Here is a 23,378-nt window from a genome sequence, read left to right on the forward strand (position 1 = left end):
AAAATTAGTAGTGGTTACATTTCCTATGTGATGAAAGAATATTTTCATATTAAAATTATATTTAGAAAAACTTAATTGATGATTGAGTTATAGGTAAAATGATAAAATGTGGTAAAAGTATCATGGAGGTTCTTATATTAAGGGTCGGGTCGCATTTTATCTCTTCTACTCAAAATATAGATAAATTAGTACTTGTACATTAGATCAAAGAGTAAATCGGTCCTTCATTAAAATTTCATCCATTTTTTACGGTTAAAAATTGATCTTTATAAAAATAGTAAATGACAAAACATAATTATATTAATATTCAATATTTTATTAAAAAACTTTTAAGTAATTTCAAATACCAAGTTATTTCGTTCATATATAGGTAAAAGTATCATAAATGTCTTTATAGTAGGAGCCGAATTGCATTTTACTCCTTCTACTGAAAAAATGGGCAAATCAATCCCTATACGTTAGATTAAAGAACAAACTAGTCTTCCTATTAAAAACCTCATATATTTTTACTATTAAAAACTGGACATTATACATCAATATAAGGTACACACATGGCACACTATGTGTTACTCTTTAGTTATTCTATCAGTTATGCCAATTTTTACAGTACAAATAGATAATATTTTTAATAAAAACGGCTAATTTACTTTTTAATTAAATGTACAGGAATTAATTTACTTATTTTGTAATAGATAAACTACTGTCTACAAGCTTCATCTCTACAGCCTAAAACTAGATGCGTCCAAATGCGGTACGGACTGCACCAGAAACTAAACAGCATAGTTTCCAATTTACTTATATATTATATGCAGCGTCCACATACATTGCATCCATATTACCTATACATATACATTGTTGATTAATTTTCTTAACCCGAATCGGTAAAAGTATTATGAAGGTTATTATATTAAGAGTAAAATTATTTTTAATTCTTTCTACTTAAAAAATAGATAAATTAGTTCATACACATTAAATTAAATAATAAATTGGTTATTTCTGTTAAAAATTCATCTATTTTTATTATTAAAATTGGTTTTTGTATGTCAGAATGAGGGATCCATTGCACATAACGTGTAACTTTCTGATTATTTTGTTAATAGAAAGAATGAGTTTGCTCTTTAATCTGATGTACTGGGACTAAATTTTTCATTTTTCGAGTAAAAGAGAAAAAATATAATTTGAGTCCTAGTACAGGGGGCTTCGTGGTATTTTTACCGATTGAATCTGCTATGAGCAATAGCCAATTTGTGTCTTCAGGACACGCAGTTTTCTTGCAAATTTCTAGCAAAAAATCGAGGAAGCAAAATCATTAACACAGCTAGTATTAGCGTATGGTTATTAGTCATTTGTTCAACATACACAAACTCCAGGAAATATGGCCAAAGAGTTGTTCAAGAAACGTCCTTTTACTACATTTTTATATATGCGTTAAACGATATTAATACTTGTAGGTCCAAATTACCAAATAATAAGTAGCTTTTGGCCATACTCAAAAATTCCCTGTTAATGAGAGCAGAAATGGTAAAAATACCACGGAGATCCTTATACTAGAAATTGAATTGTATTTTGTTTCCTCTACTCAAAACTAGCTAAATTAATTTATGTACATTAAATCAAAAAGCATTTTGCTTGAATTATAGCCTCTCCATATCAGTATGAGGTATACATGCTACTATCTGATTGCTCCATCAATCACATCAATACTTAATAGTAAAAATGGATGGAATTTATAACAAAATGGCTAGTTTGCTCTTTGATCTAATGTACAAAGACTAATTTATCTATTGTATGTATAGAGAAGATAAAATGTAATCTAACTATTAATGCGAGTAACTTCATAATATATTTACCAAGCAAAAACTTATAAAAGGCTGCTAAAAAAATGGGTCAATTTTTTCTAGGAGAAAAAGAAAAGAAAAGAAGTTGAAGTAATATTTTGTTGGGTGGATTGACTTGAACGACGATGAGGAGGATAATGATGAATGTGCAATGTTAGAAAGCATAGTAGAGTGTCCCTACAAGCAAGTAAATAGTTTCATATATTCATGGGATGTGCAAAAACGCCATTTTTGTGGCATTATGTCAATATCATGACAGCTAAGAACTAGCCTTCTTTTTGGTCATTGTTGGATGCTGAAGGTGATGAAAGCTGGTCGCCACCTCTTCTCACTGTATCCAACAATATCACAATTCACACCTCTTTTGACTATTATACACTCTCACTTTTAACCTTTGCTCCCAAACTCTATTAGTCAAGCAAAATCTATGAGAAGTTTCTATGTTACGAGTAAGATTGTATTTTTTTTGGGTTAACTATAAAAATAGTTATTTTTGTTTGTCTCAAATTACATTTTAGTCACTTATGTTTGAAATGTTACGTTTTAGTCACTTACGTTATTATTTTGTTACGAAATAGTCACTCTACCGTTAAGCTCCGTTACCTCCCTAGTGACAATCCTACGTGGCAGTCTAAATGGGTTTTAAATACCAACTTGGATGTCCAACTGGGTGAAAATAGTATTTTGAATCAAAATGAAAAAGAAAACTAAAATAAAAAAGGAGACGAACGGTTTTTCTTTTTCAGTTCAAGGTGTAATTAATTTAAAATATTCAATTAATTAAATATATTTAATTAAAAATCTATTCTCGTCTCAGTTGGACAGCTAAATTGGCATTTAAAACTCATTTAGACTGCCACGTAAGATTGCTATTAGGGAGGTAACGGAGTTAACGATAGAGTTACCATTTTTATAGTTTACCCTTTTCTTTTCTTTACTTAAAAAAAGAGCAAATTAGTCTCTGAAAGTTGGATCAAAGAGCAAACATGTTCATCAATTTCTACTGTTAAAAACTAGTTTACTGACGAAATAACCAGACATTTACATGTATTGTGCCAAGGGCTAATTTTTAACCGTAAAAGTAGATGAAAATTTTAATAAAACCCATTTGCCCTTTAATCTAATATACAGAGACTAATTTGCTCTTTTTTCAAGTAGAATGGGTAAAATGTAATCGCACTCCTAATACAAGGATTATCATAGTAATTTTATCAAAATTTCGGTAGCTAATTTATTTTTGGTCAAAAGTAATACATAAACTATCATTTTTGTCTTATTTACTTTTCCTCTAAAAATACAATACCAGCTAATAAGAACTCACACCAGTTTTTAACAATAGAATTGAATGAAATTTTTAATAGAAATGACCATTTTTTTATCTAACGAATAGGGATTAATTTAACTATTTCTTGAATAAAAGGGATAAAATATAATTTAACTGATAATATAGGACCTTCATGGTAGTTTTACCCATATTCAATTTTTTTTTTCACACTTGATATATGATCTTACATTTTATCAACTTATCAAGTCCTTGTTGCTTCCCAACACTTTAGGCTTTCCTTTTCATCACCCAACTTTTTCCCCCCTGTACACGTGGGCCATCCTTGTTGATCACCTCATGAAATTTCAGCCGTCCATTGAATGCTGCCATCTTCTATATATGCCCTATCAACCATGTCTCCAATAACCCATTGCTTCAAACTGTTCTTTCTTCTTAACTATCCAAAGCTTTTCCTCTTCTTCTCTTCATTTCCATCATCATTTTGATCTAGAGAGAGCACCCAATAACATACTATCAGTAGTTTTCTTTTCTGTGAGGTTGCAACCATATCGATGGCTTGTCTAAATTATATTTGCAAAGAGGTTGGTCATTTTTCTTCTTTTCTTTTGAAGAAAATTCATCATCGTCAAGCTGGTGTGATGAATGAGTACTTTTAGCATCAAGCAAGCAAGCATTTCATGAGAGAAAGCTTCTGCTAATAATAGTTTCCCTTTTACATCATTTGACATAGCTATAAACTGTGTAAAAGCTGTTTAATCGTTAAATGTAATAGCTAAATTATATAAACTAAGGACTAAAAATAGTAAATATTTGAAGTTTATATTTTTCATGAAGGACTATATATGATGAAACAGGTGAGTGATGAAAAAAAGATGACAAAGGAAGAAGAGGATTACACCTTAGATGGAACTGTGGACCGACATGGTCAACCTGCTATTCGGTCCAAAACTGGAACTTGGTTTTCTGGGATTTTACTACTTGGTAAATTATTCTCCATGCTTTTATCTCTTTTTCAATTTAGTCCCCTAACATTGTTTTGTGTTTTCCAAAATACACGTAAATTTAGTTGCGAAAATGACATGACATCACATATCTATCTATTAAAATTATATCCTTTACTAAATTTGATTTCACGACTCAATTTTTTATAATTTTATTTTTAATACCCTAATAATTTACAATTTTATTTATTTTAATCTAAAATAGACAAAAGTAATTATAATAATATATGAATTTTAAACTTATTAAAGTTCACTTTCTTTTGAAGATAACCCGTGTTGTAACACATGCAAAACATTTTCTAATTTTTAACAGAAGACAAAGTGAACTTGAACACGTTATTTGCACCTCTTAATTGTTTTTTTAATATATATATATATATATATATATACACACAAAGTTGAAGTAACTTTCTTTTCTTTTATTTCCCTTCTATAGAATTCCTTCAATTCATTAATTAAAAAGTATTTATGTATGTATTTGATCAGTGAATCAAGGGCTGGCAACATTGGCATTCTTTGGGGTAGGTGTCAACTTAGTGTTGTTCTTGACCAGGGTGCTCGGCCAAGACAACGCCGAGGCCGCAAACAGCGTCAGCAAATGGACTGGAACCGTCTACATTTTCTCTTTACTCGGTGCCTTCCTTAGTGATTCTTATTGGGGAAGGTACAAAACTTGTGCCATTTTCCAAGCCATCTTTGTTGTTGTAAGTTGCAAACCAATATCTTTTTAGGTAAAAGTATCATGAAAGCCTCGCTATTAAGAGTTAGATTATATTTTATTTCTTTGATATAACGTACAAAAATTAATTATCTGTTTTTAAGTCATTGTATAAAGATTTCCATGATACTTCAACCACTGTTTTTCTCATTAAAACTTTCATTTCTTTCTCCTTAATTGATCCAACTTTGTTGTTAATACAGGGTTTGGTGTTGCTATCAATTTCGAGCTCGGCATTTTTGCTCTATCCCAAAGGTTGTGGTGATGAAGAAACACCATGTGGAACTCACTCCACTTTCCACATTGTGTTCTTTTATTTAGCCATATATATGGTAGCCCTTGGAAATGGTGGTTACCAACCTACGATTGCTACATTTGGGGCTGATCAATTTGATGAGGAAGATCCTAAAGAAGGGCACTCCAAAATTGCCTTCTTTAGCTTCTTTTATTTGGCTTTGAACCTTGGGTCACTCTTTTCCAATACTATATTGGGTTATTTTGAGGATCAAGGAATGTGGACGCTTGGATTTTGGGCATCAGCTGGCTCTGCTTTTGTGGCATTGGTCTTGTTTTTGATTGGGACACCAAGGTACAGGCATTTCAAGCCTCAGGGCAACCCTCTTTCGAGGTTTTGTCAAGTGTTGGTTGCTGCGATAAGAAAATGGAAGGTTGGGATAATGCCTGGAGATGACCATTTGTTCGAAACAGACAAGAACGAATCCGCTATTAAGGGTGATAGAAGGATACTCCACACGGAAGGGTTCCGATTTTTGGACAGAGCTGCGATTATGACACCAAATGATTATGCTACCGACGAAGAAAAAAACACAAGGGGTCGGAATCCGTGGCGTCTATGCACCATAACACAAGTTGAGGAAGTGAAATGCATATTGAGATTGCTCCCAATTTGGCTATGCACCATACTTTACTCTGTTGTGTTCACTCAAATGGCATCTCTCTTCGTAGAACAAGGAGACGCCATGAAAACGACCGTCTCAAACTTCGACATCCCAGCGGCAAGCATGTCTAGCTTCGACATACTCAGCGTAGCGACGTTCATATTCATTTACCGACGAATCCTTGACCCCATCATTGCTAGAATAAAAACAAACCCTAAGGGCCTCACCGAGCTTCAAAGAATGGGGATCGGTCTCGTTATAGCTATACTAGCCATGGTGGCAGCAGGAGTTGTCGAGGTTTTCCGATTGAAATACGCGAACAAAGATTGCCCAAACTGCAACAACGCGAGCTCGTTGAGTATATTTTGGCAAATCCCTCAATACATGCTCATAGGAGCATCAGAAGTATTCATGTATGTTGGTCAATTAGAGTTCTTTAATGGACAAGCACCTGATGGGTTAAAGAGCTTTGGTAGTGCACTTTGCATGACATCCATATCATTGGGAAATTATGTGAGTAGCTTGTTAGTGACCATGGTTATGAAAATTTCTACAAGAGATAATATGCCTGGATGGATCCCTGGTAACCTCAACAAAGGCCGTTTGGACCTGTTTTATTTCTTACTGGCGGCCTTGACGACGGCTGATCTCATGATCTACATAATCTGTGCCAAGTGGTATAAGTGTATCAAGTTCGATGGAAGGACTAATGGAGATGATGATGATAATAAAAAGTCTCGACCTGTGACAGTGGCAGCACAAGCAGAGTTTAGAGTGTAAGATTGTATCACCGAAAACGCCATTGCCAATGGTGTGAATGTGAGATAAATAAAGAAAGAAACCAAGGGGCGCTTCAGCAATGAAACTAGGAAGAGAAATTAATGCCATAGGATTGATGGCAGTTTTCGTCTTTTGTCTATGTGGAGCTAAGCACTGAGGTGTTGATTAAAAATTAGTCAATTAATTAAAGAAAATTAAGTTCATTTATTTGATCTACTCTATATATCCATTTACTGTGATATAAAACTGTCCTGTAATTTTTCAAAGTATCTAAATAGTCATAATAAATATATATATTTCCTAGCAAACTAAATTTTATCAACTTTTGGGGACGAAAGTAACAATTTCTCATTTTAAGGGGATCAAGGGTCTTGCCGACTCTTCTTTTCGTATCTAAATTCAAATTTAAATTTTGAAGATAATATTATTAAGAGGGATAGTTGCCTTATTTACAATTTACATATGATCTAACCGAAAATTTTATCACACTAATAACGGGTTAGTGAAATGATAAAATTTTAATAAAAATTAAAATTTAATGTATATTGTAAATGGTATAATTTTAATATTTATCCTTAAAAATAATTATAAAATTGTTTAAGTACAATAGTAAAAATTAATGGAATACAAAAATAAGGCTAACATGAGGGATATTTTCGTCTTAAAATTGTAGCATTAAGGGTAGTTTCGGAAGATAGAGCAAAAGTAGTTTTGGACCCGTAGGGCCTAGTGGGAAAAAAATTGACCCAAGAAGCTCCCACCAAGCCGCTGAGCTTTACAAACAACTCCCCAAAGGAGAGCTTGATGAAGTCATAGCATATATGTTTATTATTGTTATTTAACGAGTATGGGTTCAAACTTACAAAATGCGGATATTTATGTCATCTTGGTAAGTGATTGTATGTCATACATAGTCGGATTCAACGAGATGTTTTCATTTTACGAACCCATCGTCTCAAATATTTGGGATTTTGTCAAAGTTGAGAGGTAAAATCTTGAACCGAAACAATACTTATCTATTCAAGAATCCATTTAAGTTGCAATGTGTGACATTTTAAAGACTTCTTCATAGTGAATCAACCTCCCCTCAACAAAATGATATACTATACAAGTTTTAGTGGTGTTAGCAACTTTTCATAACATTTAATTATTGAAATATCACAAATATCAGAGTAAAATACATAAAAACCTTAGAGACATAACAATTTTTTGAACCTTCAGCTTTACAAAAAATCATTTTAGCCCTTCATTTAATTTTTTACATCTTTAACCTTTAAACTTACATTTTTTTTATCAAATCACCCTAAAATGAATGAAAAATTTAACGCTTTATAACATTGCTAACGTGACATATACATGGATTGCCACATGAATGACATATCAACATTTAATTAATTTTTTTAAAATTTAAAAATCATTAAAATGAGAAGTTGGTTTTGGTTGTATTTTACTTTTTGTTACAATAAATTAATAACATCAATTGCTTGTGTCCACAATCAAACCCATATCTTAAAAAACAATGCTGTTGCCCAAAGGAGAAAATAATATACGTCTACCAGAACCGGCGGATGGAACAGATCCAATCCCATCAATTTGTCAACTTTAGGGGACAAGAAATTATAAACTCTTCGTTGAATTTGTGGAATGAGTCAATCCAGTGTTAATTTAATTATGAAATTATAAGAATATCATTTCGTATTTAAAATAAGTTATGTTTTTTAAGAAAATTTTAATCTTTTTAATTTAAAAAATATATATATATATATACATGTGATCAGATTTGAACCCGTTGATTAAATTGGTAAAATCTTAAATTTATCACTCAATCAAAGCTTCATTTTAATTATTTTATACACTTCTAATGTTCGCAATTTATTATCCTCGTCAATTGTATATCTATGCTAAACAAACTATCGGCTATTAACTAACTAAACTAAGAAAGGAAAAAACTCTAAACCTAAAAATTGTGAAGAGAATAAAAGAGAAGCTAAAAAGATGATAAAAAGTTTCTCCTTTATGTTTGACATCAAAAATGCCTCTAATACATTCAAATTACAACCCTAAAGTTTGAAAAAAATTTGCTCTTGTAGTGTATGGTGTTGGACGCAAAATTATCTCTGAAGTATATTTCACCTCGTTTGACTATAATGGGTGTCATGACATCTTCGACGGTGGCATAATATAGGCTTTGAGGGTTCTCGATGTCGCGACACAAATTAGATGGTGTCGCGACGTCCTCAGTAGTGGCCCTGGCTCCTTCACTTCAACCGTTTGTAATGGAGTCGCGACTTTGGGCTCAGTGTTGCGGCACAACATACCTAGTGTCGCGACATCCTCAGCAGACTACTCCAGGTTGATTTCTTGTTGAAGTTTTCTCCCTTGAGGTGATGGAGGCTCAGTGTTGCGACATCTTGGCATTAGTGTCACGACTAGGGTGAGTGTTTGATCGAATTGAGTCGAATTGACTAAAAAATATTTGAGCTAATCAAGTTGAAGGGTCATATTTTATCATCTTAACTCGATTTGAAATTTTCTCGAATCAAGTCGAGTGAAATGAAAATTGAGTTGAGACGAATAGAGTGAAATTGTTCGAGTTAAATTTTCAAAAATAAACATGTCAAATTAAAATATTGTTACAAGATAATTGGTTTAGTTGCATTTTATTTGAATTGAGAGAATAACAAAAAAAATCTGACTTTACTTTTTTTTGTTTCCGAAGTAACTCTCATTAACTAGTATTATTTTGATATGAACTTTTAGAAGGAATTTATCAAATTGCTTCGATCTAAAATCATCCCCTTTATATGATCGCCTATACGGATCTACTAGGTATATAGACTTTAATTTCATACATCTGTTCGGTACCAGTCCACTTACTATAATTTATTTAACCCTATACCATGTTTACGTATGCATAAGAAGGGCTTTTTCATTTATGTTCGGTTCGGGGAAGCTAGATGTTATATAATATTCTACTAAATAGGTATCCATGACATCTAAGTCTTGAAAAAAATAGATAAGATTTGGTCTTGGCCCCATCGAATCTAAAAATTCTTAATTTTTTGAACATACAAAGACAAAGAAGCCATTGCAATTTTCGGAAATACTAGACCTACTAAAGGCACAAAAATAGAAGGAATGCTGCTAAAAGTTGTCATAAAATGAGTCTATATTAGAGCACATAAATTTGAAAATATGAAGTAAAATAAAAAAAAATTTTAGCATGATAAACTTGAATCATTAATTAACTTATTTAGATCTCAAAATTATTATTCTATTTTTTAATGTTTTAACTTTCTTTATATATTTTTAGAATTTTATAAATATTTTTAAAATTTAAAAAATTTAATTTTGCTTGAGAGATACCAATTTACTCATTTTCAAACTTGATAGGGACAAAAAGATATTTACACCAATCTATTATTCAAATTATAAAATCCAACTCGAAACTCGAATAATTCGAATAACTCGATTCGATTAACTTGAAATTCAAATTTTTTTCGATTCTTTTCAAATCAAATCGAATTTTACTCGAGCTTAATCACGACACCCACATCAAATACAGTTTTCCTACACAAATTCAAATATCCCAATAGCACCATTTTGTGAATTTAAGTTTCAAAAAAGTTAAAATTAAAAATAAATTTCATTAATACTAAAAACTAAAAATAGAAAAAAAGTAGAGAAAAGAGATTAATGTAGAGAGTCTAGGGTTTGGAAAGTGAATGCAACAATCGCCTTGGCGGGAACCGGGGAAAAAAGATATAAACAAGTAAAATTACACCAAAGAAAACCCTAAATATAAATTTCCAGCACATCCCTAAATTGAGAGAGACAGAGAGAGATATGGGGAAAGACGAGGAGGAGATGCGTGGCGAGATCGAGGAGCGACTCATCAACGAAGAGTACAAAATTTGGAAAAAGAACACTCCTTTCCTCTACGATCTTGTCATTACCCATGCCCTCGAATGGCCTTCTCTCACCGTCGAATGGCTCCCCGACCGTGACGAACCTGCCGGCAAAGATTACTCCGTCCAAAAGATGATCTTGGGTACTCACACCTCTGAAAACGAACCCAATTACCTCATGCTTGCTCAAGTCCAGCTCCCTCTCCAAGATTCCGAGAACGACGCTCGTCAATATGACCACGATAGGTCTGACCTCGGTGGGTTTGGGTGTGCTAGCGGTAAGGTTCAGATTATTCAACAGATCAATCATGAAGGGGAAGTTAATAGGGCTCGTTATATGCCTCAGAATTCTTTTATTATAGCTACTAAGACTGTTAGTGCTGAGGTTTTTGTGTTTGATTATAGTAAACATCCTTCGAAACCGCCTTTGGATGGGGCTTGTAGTCCTGATTTGAGACTTAGGGGTCACAGTACTGAAGGTTATGGTTTGTCTTGGAGTAAGTTTAAAGAAGGTCATTTGCTTAGTGGTTCTGATGATGCTCAGATTTGTTTATGGGATATTAATGCCACACCCAAGAACAAAGCTCTTGATGCTATGCAGATCTTTAAGGTTCATGAAGGCGTTGTTGAAGATGTTGCCTGGCATCTCAGGCATGAATACTTGTTTGGGTCTGTTGGGGATGACCAATATTTACTTATTTGGGACTTGAGAACCCCTTCTGTTACCAAGCCTATCCAATCTGTAGTTGCTCACCAGAGTGAGGTACCTAATCTTTTCTTTTTATTCTGTGTATTTAATTTGTGTGCGTATGTAAATATATGAAAAATTTAAGCTTTTGTAATGAACAATTATGAATTAGCTGATTTTGGAAAATTCACTCATTAATGTGATAGAAAGTGATCAAAACAACAACATATGAACTTGTGCTAATTGTTTAGTTATAATTCAGATGAGTAGAGTAGAATTTTAGGGTAAAAGTATCATGGAGGCTCTTGTACTTGTAGTTAGATTGCATTTTGTCAGGCAAATTAGTCCTTGTACATTAGATCAAAGGGCAAATTGGTCTGTTGTTAAAAATTCCTTCCATTTTTACTATTAAAAACTGGTCTTTGTACATTAGCACGAGGTACATGTGGCCTGCTACGTGTAACTATCTGGTTATTCTATTAGTCACGTCATTTTTTAACAGTCGAAATGGATGAAATTTTTAACAAAAATGACCAATTTGCTATTTGATCTAAAATATAGAGACTAATTTATCCATTTTTTTTAGTAAAGGGGGCAAATTGCAATTTGATGCCTAGTATAGCGGCCTCCATGATACTTATACTGAATTTTAGTTTGTATATGCTTTGATTGGAAATGCTAGCAAGTCGTTTAAGTTTGATATTAATTTGTGAGTTTGGCACATTTTGTTGTTTGATATTTATTGTTTTCGTGTTATTAGGTCAACTGCTTAGCTTTCAATCCCTTTAATGAGTGGGTTGTTGCAACGGGTTCTACCGATAAGACAGTTAAGTTATTCGATCTACGCAAGATCAGTACTGCACTCCACACCTTTGATAGCCACAAGTAAGAAGGATTTGTGAATTATTCGTTTTTTTCTCTTTTTGGATACTTAATCCATTTGTGGAATTCCTGGAGATATTTTAGTAAACTATTCATGAACTTAATTCTGTGACTGTGTGCAACAGGGAAGAAGTTTTCCAAGTCGGGTGGAATCCGAAGAATGAGACTATCTTAGCATCCTGTTGTCTTGGCAGAAGGCTCATGGTATGGGATCTCAGCAGGTCAGTAACTCATTGCCAAATTATGCTCAGTTTTCCAAGTGAATCTCTTTTGAAACCGCTATAATCAACAATATTATCGCAATTCGAATCTTCTTAATGCAGGATCGATGAAGAACAAACACCCGAAGATGCCGAAGATGGTCCACCTGAGTTGCTATTCATTCATGGGGGTCACACTAGTAAAATATCTGATTTTTCATGGAATCCATGTGAAGATTGGGTTATAGCTAGTGTAGCTGAAGATAACATCCTTCAAATATGGCAAATGGCGGAGAATATCTACCACGACGAGGACGATGTACCCGGAGATGAATCTGCCAAAGGCTCTTAAATCTACTTTTTTTCCCCCTTTGAGGGGAGAAGAACCTAATTTGGGTTAGCCTGGGAGGTTGACAAAATTTAGGAGTAAATTTAGTTATGTTTTATAGCCTTGCTCTCAACTCTTTTATTCCCTGAGTGAATTGGTGTTTGATCCCATGTCCTTAACTGTACTGATATTAAAATACATGTATTGTATTTCACGATTTATTAGCATATCCTCTTTCACCTAGATGATTTTTTTGGTGAAAATACCTCTTTGGCCCCTTTTAATTTTGATGTTGAACAAATTGATCCCTCTCAAAAAAGAAAATCAGAACAATTTAGTTTGTCAATATTTAAAGTGAGTAACTAAGGATAATAGTCCTAAGTGTTAATGATTTTTGTCCATTGCCCATTGTACATATTTTTATTTGTATAATAAGAAGTTCATCTTTACAAAGTTTATCCATTTTGTCAATTTGGTCTGATTTAACAAATTTAGCATAATATTTATATATTTTGTCAACATTCACATAAATATTGAGGTTAAGTTTATTGTTATATCAATCTAATTATGTATAATTTTTTACCAAAAAAATATGTATAATTGATGGAGAACATTAACACATGATTAATTATTTTAGTTCATTTTCTAAACTGATAAGGATTAAATAGTTTTAATTTTTTAGGGACCAATTTGTTCAACATCGAAATAGAAAGAGATAATAGAGTTGTTTTTAACAGTAATTTTTCATATTATCTAAATAAAATCAAAATTTAATGAAAAAAGCCACAGTTATGAATCATTACATGGAAAGAACTCTTTGTTTGATGATTATGAATTAGAAAGAGAAGCAGAGGAGATAACGAAATCATGTCTCTACTGCTTTGAATGGTTACAATATATATATATATATATATATATATATGAATCACAAATTGGGATGCCCTAAAGAATCAAAGATGAAATGGTTGTTTAAATTAAGTAACAAGCCATATGTAGAAGGCTGTCCAGAGTGTAAGAGAGAATGCTGCTACAACATAACTCCATAGCATTAGCACTGAAAACTCACTCTCTCCTGTTCCTAACATCTGGAGAATGGTTCCTGCAACAACATATACTCTTTAAGCATTAGCTACCCATATGCATGTATGGTAAAAGTATTATGGAGGTCTTTGTACTAGGAGTCTGATTGCATTTTACCTTTTTTATTAAAACAATGAGCAACTTAGCCCCTCTACGTTAGATCAAAGAGCAATTTGTTTCTACTATTAAAAACTATTGTGGTTAACGGAATAATCAAACTGCTACACGTGATGTGTCACGTGCACCTTATGTTGACGTTCAAGAACCAATTTGAAACAATAGAAATAGATAAAATTTGAAACATAAGAATCACTTTGCTATTTAATCTAATGTATAAGGACTTATTTGTTATTTTTTAGTAAAGGGAGTAAAATACCATCCAAGTGCTTTATGATACTTTTAGCATGTATGTGTAGTAAGTACCTATGTTCATGGCTGGTGGAATGGCATACTGCAGCAAGAGAGTGAACTGATACAAGGAATAAGACCCCACCAAGCCTAAATGCATTGCAGCTTTAACAACAACAATGCCACTTGCAGGCAACAAAATGTTCCTTATTATAAGAATCCCTACAATGAGGGATGTTTTCACTCCTGACCCTTTCAACCCTGTACAATGTCATGTTATCTGAATTAGACCGGATTGATTATGAATTAATTAAGATATTAATTTAAAGAAAAGTTTTAGATTAATTGATTTATGAATTAGTACGGGCTAATTAAACTAATTTTTAATATATACATTTTTATAATATTTTTAATAATTTATTTAATTAAATCATTTAGATCAATTAAACTGTCAAACTGATAATTTGATTAATAATATGTTACCCAGCAGATGGTTAAACCTTTTTTTTTAAAGCAATTTACCTTTAAGAAGATTTGCTCCCACTATCAATGTCATGGATGGGATTCCTGCCTCTCTGCATATCATGAATACATGATTAAATTACTTATCGGGTCCCTGTACTATAGAATAAAGAGCAAATTAATCCCTTTGCTACAGATGTAAAGCAATTTACTGTGCACATTTCAAGTAAATAAGTAAAATTTTAAACCACCTTAAAAAAAATGCTGGTTTATTAAAGGATGAATTTGCTAGTTGCTACTATTCCTATAGCACAGGAACCTTGCCAAGTAGTTTAATGGGTTAATATAACTTTTTAGTTCCTAAACTTGGCAGTTAGGTCTTTTTTGGTATCTAAACTTAGCAACTAATTCATTTTGGTCCTTGAGCTTGGATTCCATTAAGATTTCATGACATGGCACCCTGAGCTAGCTCCAATTTTAAAATTTTCAGACTATGGCGTGACACAATTTCAAAGTGTCATGTCATCAGATCTTGATAGAATTTAATTTCAATATCAAAACGGACTTAATTTACGAGTTCATGTACCAACAGGCAACATGAACCAAAAAGTACAGGTAAAAAGTGGGTAGATATAAATCAGTCTCAAGATAAGGAGCAAATAAGAGCATGTGTTAGGATTTTTATATACTTACCCTATAAATTCAATGGAACTGTAGATGACATGAAAAGGGGCACTATCCACAACCAATGCCTTTCTAAATGGAGAGACTATTCCAACAATAACCCCAACAATCTATAAAATCAAAGCACCAAAACATATCATTTAGTTTAAGCTCTAAAGTTACCTTCTATGGCATATGATTAACGAAGGCAGTGAACGCCTACCGCGGCGATTGTAGACGGTGCGAAAATCATCTTCAAGCTCTTGCTTCTAATAGTAGTCATAAAACATTGCTTCATCTTTCCAAAAGTTGACATCTAAGAACAATTCATGTGAAAAAAAATAGTATTTGAACAAAGCTTAAGCCTCAAGCAAAGCTTCGATTATCGTCAAATGCAGACACATATATTGTTCGATAAGAGTGGAGATATTTGTATTCAATGGTGGAAATATACCCTTTGATTCCCTTCATCAGGTAAGTCAACATGATATATATTGTCCTCAGAGATACCGTGTGAAACAAGTAAAGGCTCTGCCAACGTCTCCGAGAGTATTTCCGCGTTTTCTTTAACTATGCTGTTTGCAGACGTCCGCATTATAGAATACAATATGGACCAGACATAAATTGCTTGCATCTGTATGGTTAACAACAAAATTACAAGGTCGTTAGTATACGAATTACATTGGTTTCCTTTTCTTCTGTTTCGTATAATTTTCAATGACTTGTCATGCAAGAGATGGTTTATATAGTGTGTTCATGCAACAAGTTCTATGCTGTAAACCAAATTGACATGCAGCATAACAGCATTTCAAAGGTTAGATCGAGATCTTTTGACCCTCGAGACTTGTTCTGCCTTTTAGTTCAAGGCAAAAGGCATGTGCCCTCGAAAAAATATGGCATTGCATTCAAAAGGGAGAACAAAAAATATGCATTAGACACGAAATCGAGGCAGGCATTGAGAGACATCAAACATTTACTCACAAACATGTCTTATTATACATTTCTTCGTTTACACATTCATGGAGCAAGAGTAGAACGGAGGATACCGCTAGTGAAAGCAAAGCATAAGACTCTCCATACGTAGAGCAGGTGGATGAATCTCCGAATGGACTATTCGTTTCTTCGCAGAGAGCTGGTAGTATGATATTAAGCATGTTCCCCAAATTAGCTGTGAAAATATCAAACACATAAGCCTCGTATTCAAACTTCGGGTCAACAATGACAAAGATGCAAGTGAAAAACATGGTGGAACACAATGTACTGAAGAAATCACGTTACCTGCAGACGAGCAAGCGATTACTAGTCCCTTTAGGCATGGAGGAGTTTTTGTAATCTTTACAAGTATACAACCGAGTACCGAACCGATGATACATGAGATAAAGATGTTTACTGGCATAAACCACCTAAAAATGATATATTTGTCAAATGAATAGGATGATATACTTTGAATTCGTGTCATATACGCTGAAAATGAACATAAAACGAACTCACAAGGTCTCTAAAGTCTTGACCGTGCTCGTTTTGGCAATACTGCAACCGATCAGAGCAGGCAAAAAAACATAGAATACCAGCTGCTCATGTGAATTTGTTATCATTAGTCCTTTGTCTATACAATATATATATATACACAAATTCAAACTTACATTATTCAAATGGTGCCTTGCATTTGGTCCCAAAAGATCAACACTTTCAGTTGCAAGGAACAAACCAATAGCAAGAACCAGTAGTACTTTTATAACTGGCATCACTGATGTAATGAACAAACTCAGTAACTCCATTACAGTAATTTGCCAAGAAATTCAGTCCTACAAAGGAAAACCCGTTTTCAGGTTCAAATATAAGCTATGTTATTCGGACTCAGAATGTATGTTGGACACAGATATATCCAGTACAAGTATACTTAAAAAACCATACTTCATACTCATATCGGAAAACATATTTAGGTACTTCAAGTAGCTATGGAAAGTATTGCAGTGAAGAACATAAAAAGCTGCAACATCATAATGAAAATGATTATTACAAAAAATGGCAAAATATGTGACAACATAGCCATTTTTCTTACCTTCAAAGAGTAAGGGAATGTTGTGATTGAACCTTTGCATCATAGTGGGAAGAACAACAAATTTCCTTAAAAAGTATGTTAGCTGAAGGGAAATCTTTGTTTGTGTTAGGAAGGACTCATGTTGGATAATAAATTATTTATTGAAAAAAGAGGAAAAAGACACCATGACCCAACTATCAATTTTTCCTCAACCACCAGTCCTCTTTATTTCAACCCCCACATTTAAACCATGTGCTTTTGTGATTCTTAAAATTTTAAATTTACTAAAATCTTTTCTTTTAGGATTGATTGCATGAACAATTAGAGGTTGGTGGTCTACTGGATGAGTTTGTATAGATATGGAAAGTTTTGGGGAAGGGTGGGTAGAATAATTAGAGGTTGGTGGTCTATTCAAGGTTGTGTGTTTTTTCCGAAGAAAGCACGAATCGTCGGTTCTTTCGTCCTCGTGCAAGTGAGCAAAGGCCAATTCGATTGCGACGGCACAGGGAGAAACACAATTCACTCGTATCCCGTATTTGCCTAACTCAGCTACAACATTCCTAGTAAGGCCTAAAACAGCATGTTTAGAGCCTGTATATGCATGAGGTACTAGGCCACCTATAACACTTGAAACACTACAGGTTGAAATGATTGAACCCTTTTCTTGTGGGGTCATAATTGTCGAAGCATGTTTTATTCCAAGGAGAACACTTTTGACATTTACATTCATTACGGTTGACCAAATCGATGATTTAATTGGTCAAACTTCAGTTCGATTCAATTGAATAATTATTTTTAAAAAAATTGGTTCAATTTATCCATTCTCTTATTTTGGACTAATACTCTCTCTAGTTTGATCCGGTTTTAAAATAATGATTTTATATTTAGAATTGAGATAAAACAACATTTAGTCTTTGAATTTTGTAACTTTTCAATTGGTCCCTAAACCATATTTTGTTCTTATTAGTCCTAAACTTGATTTATGTCAATATATAATGACGTGACACTTTGATATTATGCCACATCACCATATTATAATTTACACTTTTGATATAAAATCTAAAAATTGTAAATATAAAATTATCTTTTAAAAATATTATTTTGATATGATAAATCAACCAATCATTCCAAATTATTTAATTGAAGGTAAATTGAAAACCTTCCAGAAAAATAGAAAATATTTTCACTGTTGATTATATATAAACTAGGTATAACCATTTAATCAAATTAAATCGAGTTAAAAATATCGAGTTAATCAAGTTGACAAATCTTATTTTAACAATTGAATTCAATTCAATTTTTTAATTGAATTGAGTTATAAAATTTTAATCAAATCAAGTTGAATTAACAAATCTTATTATTTATACTCAATGTTGAGTTTACATAGACCGATATTTTAACTACATAAACAATATAACAATTTTAAAATTTAACTTAACGAGTAAAATTTATTGACATAAATTTGCCTTTTAACTTCATAATTTTAACTTTTCTCATTCGAATTTTTAAATAACTCAAATTATATAATTAATATTTGAGTTAAAATAAAAAAAATTAACTTTTTTATTCGAGATTAATACAGAATTTTCTCTAAAAGCAAAATTCCTTAACGTTTTATTTCAACATTCCCTTTATTATACAGTGTAACTTCTCAATTTTTTTCCCAAACTTCACTCCATAATTATTCAATGCATCAGAATTCTCCAAGAGCCTGTATATGCATGAGGGCCTAGGCCTCCGATGACACTTGAAACACTATAGGTTCAAATCATTGAACCCTTTTCATGTGAGATCATAATTCTAGCAGCATGTTTCATTCTCGAAATCAGATAATTCGTAATTGAGCATATTGTTATACGGTGGACCTGATAATCCAACGTTGTTGACCATGATTTCGAATGTCCCGAACTTTTCCACTGCATAGTTGACCGCAGACCGAGAGTGAGACATCAGAGCAGCAAATACCAGACAGAGAGTGAGACATGCATGTTAAAAAGAGAGTAAAAACAAAGGGTCAGCAAACCATGAACTTGGAACTGTGAAACCAGAAGCTTGAAAAAAGACGGTGCAGCATGGTTTATAACTTCCACTTGCATGTCAGAGACACCAAATCATCAAGCAAACTACCGAAACTCTTAGACACCACCTTATCAACCTCTATTGGCACCGCATCGTCTATTTTTTTTGTCGGTGCAGTTGAAGACTCGACTTTCCCACTAATCCCGTCTTTGCCTCGAATCTTTTTAGACAACACAAACATGCTGTTCATGGACTTTAAAAGATTTGGGGAAAAGACGGGATTTGCGGCGTTTCGCCTTTTTCACCTCCTCCACAACAGGTGCAGTCACCATCCCTTCTTCCCCGACCTTTTTCTTGGGTCGTTTCGCTTCATTGGCATCCAACTCCGACTCCCCAGGCTGTTTAGATGAAGAAGCCAAGGGCTTATGAGATCCGGATTTAGCAGGTGGCGGGCTCTGTTGGTTCAATAGAGTAGACTGGATTTTGGAGTATTCCACATCTTCTTCAGAGGAAGAAGCGACTGGTGGGACTAAAATGGCCTTTGAACGGTTTGGTGGCATCGAAAGAGAGTGGAGAGGTTTGTTTGATGGTTTTATAGGGAAAGAGGGAATGGAAGCTACAGAAAGAAAAGGCATCCCAAGGGACGTAATAAATACTGACATCGAAAACATAAGAAAACAGTGTGAACATCCTGAACACCTATCGAAATAGCCATGCATGAGCACTAGAATCCATTTCCCAACACCTTGATCCACAAAAAAAAAAGTTTTAAAACGTGCATTCAATATGATTGTGGGTGATGAGGTAGCTGCTTATGAGGAGAAATTTGGGGGTGAAAAGGCAGGTGCTTTAATGGAGAAACAAAGGAAATTGAAGATTGCTGCATTTGAGACTCGAGTTGTATTCGGAGATGAATGATTTGGTAGTGAAAGTGTCATGGGGTTAGATCTTTTTGTCTCGCGATCCATGTGGCCTTAGGCTATCCGTTCGCTTCAAACTCGCCTAAATCAACATTTGCTCCCAAAACTGAAGATTCTTTTAGAATTCCTCTAAGGTACCAATTTGTATAGCGGAAGCAATTGTGCCAAAAGAAGCTTAAAAAGAACAACAGAAAGCCACAGAAAGAACGCACACAAAGTGTTTGAGTAAATGCTTAAAGAATTCTATTACTTTTAAGAATTCAACTTACAATGGATGATCTGCAAATGAGGGGAGACTCTCTATTTATAGTTGAGCTCCCCAAAATTAACGATTAAGATCAAATTACATCGACGGACAAGATTACCCTATCCCTTGATTTTAGGGATTTACAAGATTACATCATATCAAATCAAATCCACAATATATGATTCCCAAATTTACTAAAAATAGTCTATGTTGCCATATCTTCATTATCGGGCTAACCAGGCTTCAATCTGACAGACTTCTCTAATAGTTCTTAGAATTGAGTCCATTCTCGTTGGCTAAATAATCTCCATCTAATCGATAGACCTCCATGGGGCGTATCCTATGCCATGGCCACGGGCTTTACACTTTGGCCCGTGACATTCTCCCCCACCCATTCTCACAACGCCCTCGTTGTGACATCTGAATGACATTGACTTGATTCACCTTAAAACTCTCTCATTGCCTTGGCTTTTTCCCGACTTGTCTTGCGATCGGATTGTCCCTTCCTTCAGAACCTTTACATCGGCTTCTGTCGCCTCTTAACTTGAATCGTTGCACTCGTTGGTACATCTCATTGGCAAGAAGTCTCCGCTCTAACTTGTCCCAATTTTGACTTGTTCCCATTGGAATCCCCTTGATTCTCGCATCTTGGCTTCGTACCGCCCATAGTCCTTCAGCCTCCTTGTTTAAGAACTTTGAAAGGGCCCCTACGACCTTGCCAAGCCAACAAGTCAAAATTCAAAACACTATCAAAGTGTTCGCAATGTACCTTACTCGCAACATTTACTCATTTCAACTGCTTTTGCATATCTTCTTTTCCCTCGAAGTCCGATACAAAACCCACATTTCCCAAAGGTGGCGGCTCCACAATCGACTTCACAGGCCTCATTTGTCTCATGCTCCACTAGCTTTTTTGGAGGGGCTTTCGTAGCATTTTGTTCTATTGAGTTAATGTTTCTCTCATACGAAACATCTTCGACTAGTTGGATTGATGACAACACATTTGTCCTAACCTTTATATCCCGATGCACCAGCACAATAATCTTTGATAACGGACCAGTGACAATATGAATTTGATCGACCCATGGCTACAGAACTGTCTAGATCCAGTCACGGAAGTTCAAGCCAAGTACATAATCGTAATTATCTAATTGGATTACCTCAAAGTCTTCATTACCCTTTCATTTGCCGATTTGTAGCTCCACATTACGAACTACTCCCACAATTGGGGCCTCCTCAGAATTTACCGTCTTGATCTTTCTATTTGATTTCTCAATTGAGAGACCAAGTTTCTCCGCAGCCTTTTCCGATATAAACAAGTCCCATGCTCCCGTATCGACAAGAGCACTCCTCTTTTGACCTACAATGTTGATGTTTACAAACATCAACCCTTCTTCACCATTCCTTTTCTTAGGAATGAGCACCATCAAATTGACCATCGATGTTTTTTTCTCAATGGGCTTCGCCTTTTCCTTCGGCTCACCTTTCTTTTTGATAGCTGAAATCACCGATTTCTTCGGACATTTTCGCGCCATGTGTGGTCTTTGACAAATGAAGCATTTTATCCTCTTCCCCTTGTCCCTTGGGTTGTTGGATCTACATTTCGCATCTCATGGTTTCCCGTTGCCACTTGTGCTATCAGTACTATTTCTATCATCGCTATGTCCCTCTTCATCTTCCTCATGGTTTCTCTCACTGTTGCCCTTTCCATTAGGCTTAGACGACTCAAACTCGTATTTTGTTAGACCAAGCTCAACAAGGACTCTGCTTCGACCATGGCTACAGTAAGTTCGGTGATTCCTTGCCTACGCAACTCATGCTTTGCCCACGGCTTTAACCCATCTTTGAACCAAGAAAATGCTTCTTTCTCGCTCAAGTCGAAGATTTGAAGCATCACCTCGCTAAATGTCCGAACAGTGCCTTATTGAGTGAGACGACGCAACTTAGCCCGAGCCTCCTTCTCGGCATACTGTGGGTAAAATTACTTCTTCAACTCTCTTTGGAACTCCTCCTAAGTCCCAATTGCATTCCCACCACGTTTATCATCCGTGGACCTATGACGCCACCATAAAAGAGCCACATCAGTAAAATAGATTGAAGCAGTGTTTACCCTAATAGCATCATCCTCGATGCTCATTGCTCGAAAGTATTGTTCCATTTTCCACAAGAAGTCCACATCCCTTGCCGACCTTGCACCCTTGAACTTCTCCGGTTTGGGAACATCCATTGCTTGTTGCTTCGGCCTTGAAAACAACATCCCATTACTCAAAGCAGCTTTGTAAATCGTGAGCTCCCCCTTAAGCTCTTCAATTTCCTTCTTCATGGCTAACACCATATCCTTAAGAGTCTCATCCATCTCTGTCAGCTTTTTCGTAGTGGAATTGACTAATTCATTTATCTTTTTCGCATTGGCACCGAGAGAATCCAACACAAATTCTCTGAGTTGCTATTCTATTGAGTCAAACCGATCTGTGCGTCTCTCGACCAACTCAAACGTCTCCTTTATGTTCCTTACGAAGTTCTCGAGATTACCCACTCGATTTTCCAAAGCTGTCAGCATGTCCCTCGAGCGACTTGCTTTTATGGCCCTCCCACGGGTCTGTATTGGCTAATTCTGATCAACAACTTCTTTTGACATCCAACGGTGCCTTTGAACCAATAACTTTGATACCACTTATCACAGGGCTAGATCTTTCGTCTCGCGATCCGTGTGGCCTTAGGCGATCCGTTCGCTCCAAACTCGCCTAAGTCAACCTTTACTCCCAAAAGTGAGGATTCCTTTAGAATTCCTCTAAGGCACCAATTTGTATAGCGGAAGCAATTGTGCCAAAAGAAGCTTCAAAAGAACAACAGAAAGCCGTAGAAAAAACACACACAAAGTGTTTGAGTAAATAATCAAAGAATTCTATTACTCTTAAGAATTCAACTTACAATGGATGATCTACAAATGAGGAAGAGGCTCTCTATTTATAGTTGAATTCCCCTAAAACCGACGGTAAAGATCAAATTACATCGACGGACGAGATTAGCCTATCCCTTGATTTTAGGGATTTACAAGATTGCATCATATC

At 34.6% G+C, this 23,378-nt stretch overlaps 3 protein-coding genes across 4 annotated transcripts; 2 read left to right on the top strand and 1 right to left on the bottom strand.

Annotated features, from left to right (window-relative positions):
* Nucleotides 1-3,532: 3,532 nt before the first annotated feature.
* On the top strand, nt 3,533-6,728 carry LOC105784015 (protein NRT1/ PTR FAMILY 7.2). Its single transcript, XM_012609760.2, has 4 exons — nt 3,533-3,704; nt 3,978-4,104; nt 4,611-4,828; nt 5,046-6,728. Exons 1-4 carry the CDS (start codon nt 3,675-3,677, stop codon nt 6,519-6,521), a joined length of 1,851 nt encoding a protein of 616 aa, XP_012465214.1. The 5' UTR covers nt 3,533-3,674; the 3' UTR covers nt 6,522-6,728.
* Nucleotides 6,729-10,269: 3,541 nt separating this feature from the next.
* On the top strand, nt 10,270-12,792 carry LOC105783382 (WD-40 repeat-containing protein MSI1). The gene is made up of 4 exons (XM_012608804.2): nt 10,270-11,192; nt 11,878-12,002; nt 12,125-12,220; nt 12,323-12,792. Exons 1-4 carry the CDS (start codon nt 10,368-10,370, stop codon nt 12,549-12,551), a joined length of 1,275 nt encoding a protein of 424 aa, XP_012464258.1. The 5' UTR covers nt 10,270-10,367; the 3' UTR covers nt 12,552-12,792.
* A 504-nt stretch (nt 12,793-13,296) lies between these two features.
* On the bottom strand, nt 13,297-17,252 carry LOC105784421 (protein PIN-LIKES 3). Of its 2 annotated transcripts, XM_012610302.2 has the most exons (11): nt 17,143-17,252; nt 16,724-16,885; nt 16,572-16,651; nt 16,359-16,483; nt 16,127-16,248; nt 15,535-15,714; nt 15,304-15,396; nt 15,111-15,211; nt 14,478-14,530; nt 14,031-14,216; nt 13,297-13,626 (listed from the first exon to the last, which is right to left on the bottom strand). In XM_012610302.2, exons 2-11 carry the CDS (start codon nt 16,856-16,858, stop codon nt 13,502-13,504), a joined length of 1,200 nt encoding a protein of 399 aa, XP_012465756.1. In that variant the 5' UTR covers nt 16,859-16,885; nt 17,143-17,252; the 3' UTR covers nt 13,297-13,501. The 2 variants fall into 2 exon arrangements, with proteins under 2 accessions (XP_012465756.1, XP_052482196.1); XM_052626236.1 differs by lacking the exon at nt 15,111-15,211 and having other exon boundaries at nt 15,264-15,349.
* Nucleotides 17,253-23,378: the final 6,126 nt, after the last annotated feature.

This window comes from Gossypium raimondii, chromosome 13 (genome assembly GCF_025698545.1).
Source record: "Gossypium raimondii isolate GPD5lz chromosome 13, ASM2569854v1, whole genome shotgun sequence".
NCBI classification, from domain to species: Eukaryota; Viridiplantae; Streptophyta; class Magnoliopsida; order Malvales; family Malvaceae; genus Gossypium; species Gossypium raimondii.

Excerpts from the sequence above, each read along its gene's own strand:
- LOC105784015 (XM_012609760.2), top strand. The coding sequence starts at position 3,675 with ATGGCTTGTCTAAATTATATTTGCAAAGAG. Across the intron at positions 3,705-3,977 it reads TAAATTATATTTGCAAAGAG|GTGAGTGATGAAAAAAAGAT; the intron begins GTTGGTCATTTT and ends ATGATGAAACAG. Across the intron at positions 4,105-4,610 it reads TTCTGGGATTTTACTACTTG|TGAATCAAGGGCTGGCAACA; the intron begins GTAAATTATTCT and ends GTATTTGATCAG.
- LOC105783382 (XM_012608804.2), top strand. The coding sequence starts at position 10,368 with ATGGGGAAAGACGAGGAGGAGATGCGTGGCGAGATCGAGGAGCGACTC. Across the intron at positions 11,193-11,877 it reads TAGTTGCTCACCAGAGTGAG|GTCAACTGCTTAGCTTTCAA; the intron begins GTACCTAATCTT and ends TCGTGTTATTAG. Across the intron at positions 12,221-12,322 it reads ATGGTATGGGATCTCAGCAG|GATCGATGAAGAACAAACAC; the intron begins GTCAGTAACTCA and ends TTCTTAATGCAG.
- LOC105784421 (XM_012610302.2), bottom strand. The coding sequence starts at position 16,858 with ATGGAGTTACTGAGTTTGTTCATTACATCAGTGATGCCAGTTATAAAA. Across the intron at positions 14,217-14,477 it reads GGGAGCAAATCTTCTTAAAG|GGTTGAAAGGGTCAGGAGTG; the intron begins GTAAATTGCTTT and ends GACATTGTACAG. Across the intron at positions 13,627-14,030 it reads TCCACCAGCCATGAACATAG|GAACCATTCTCCAGATGTTA; the intron begins GTACTTACTACA and ends ATGTTGTTGCAG.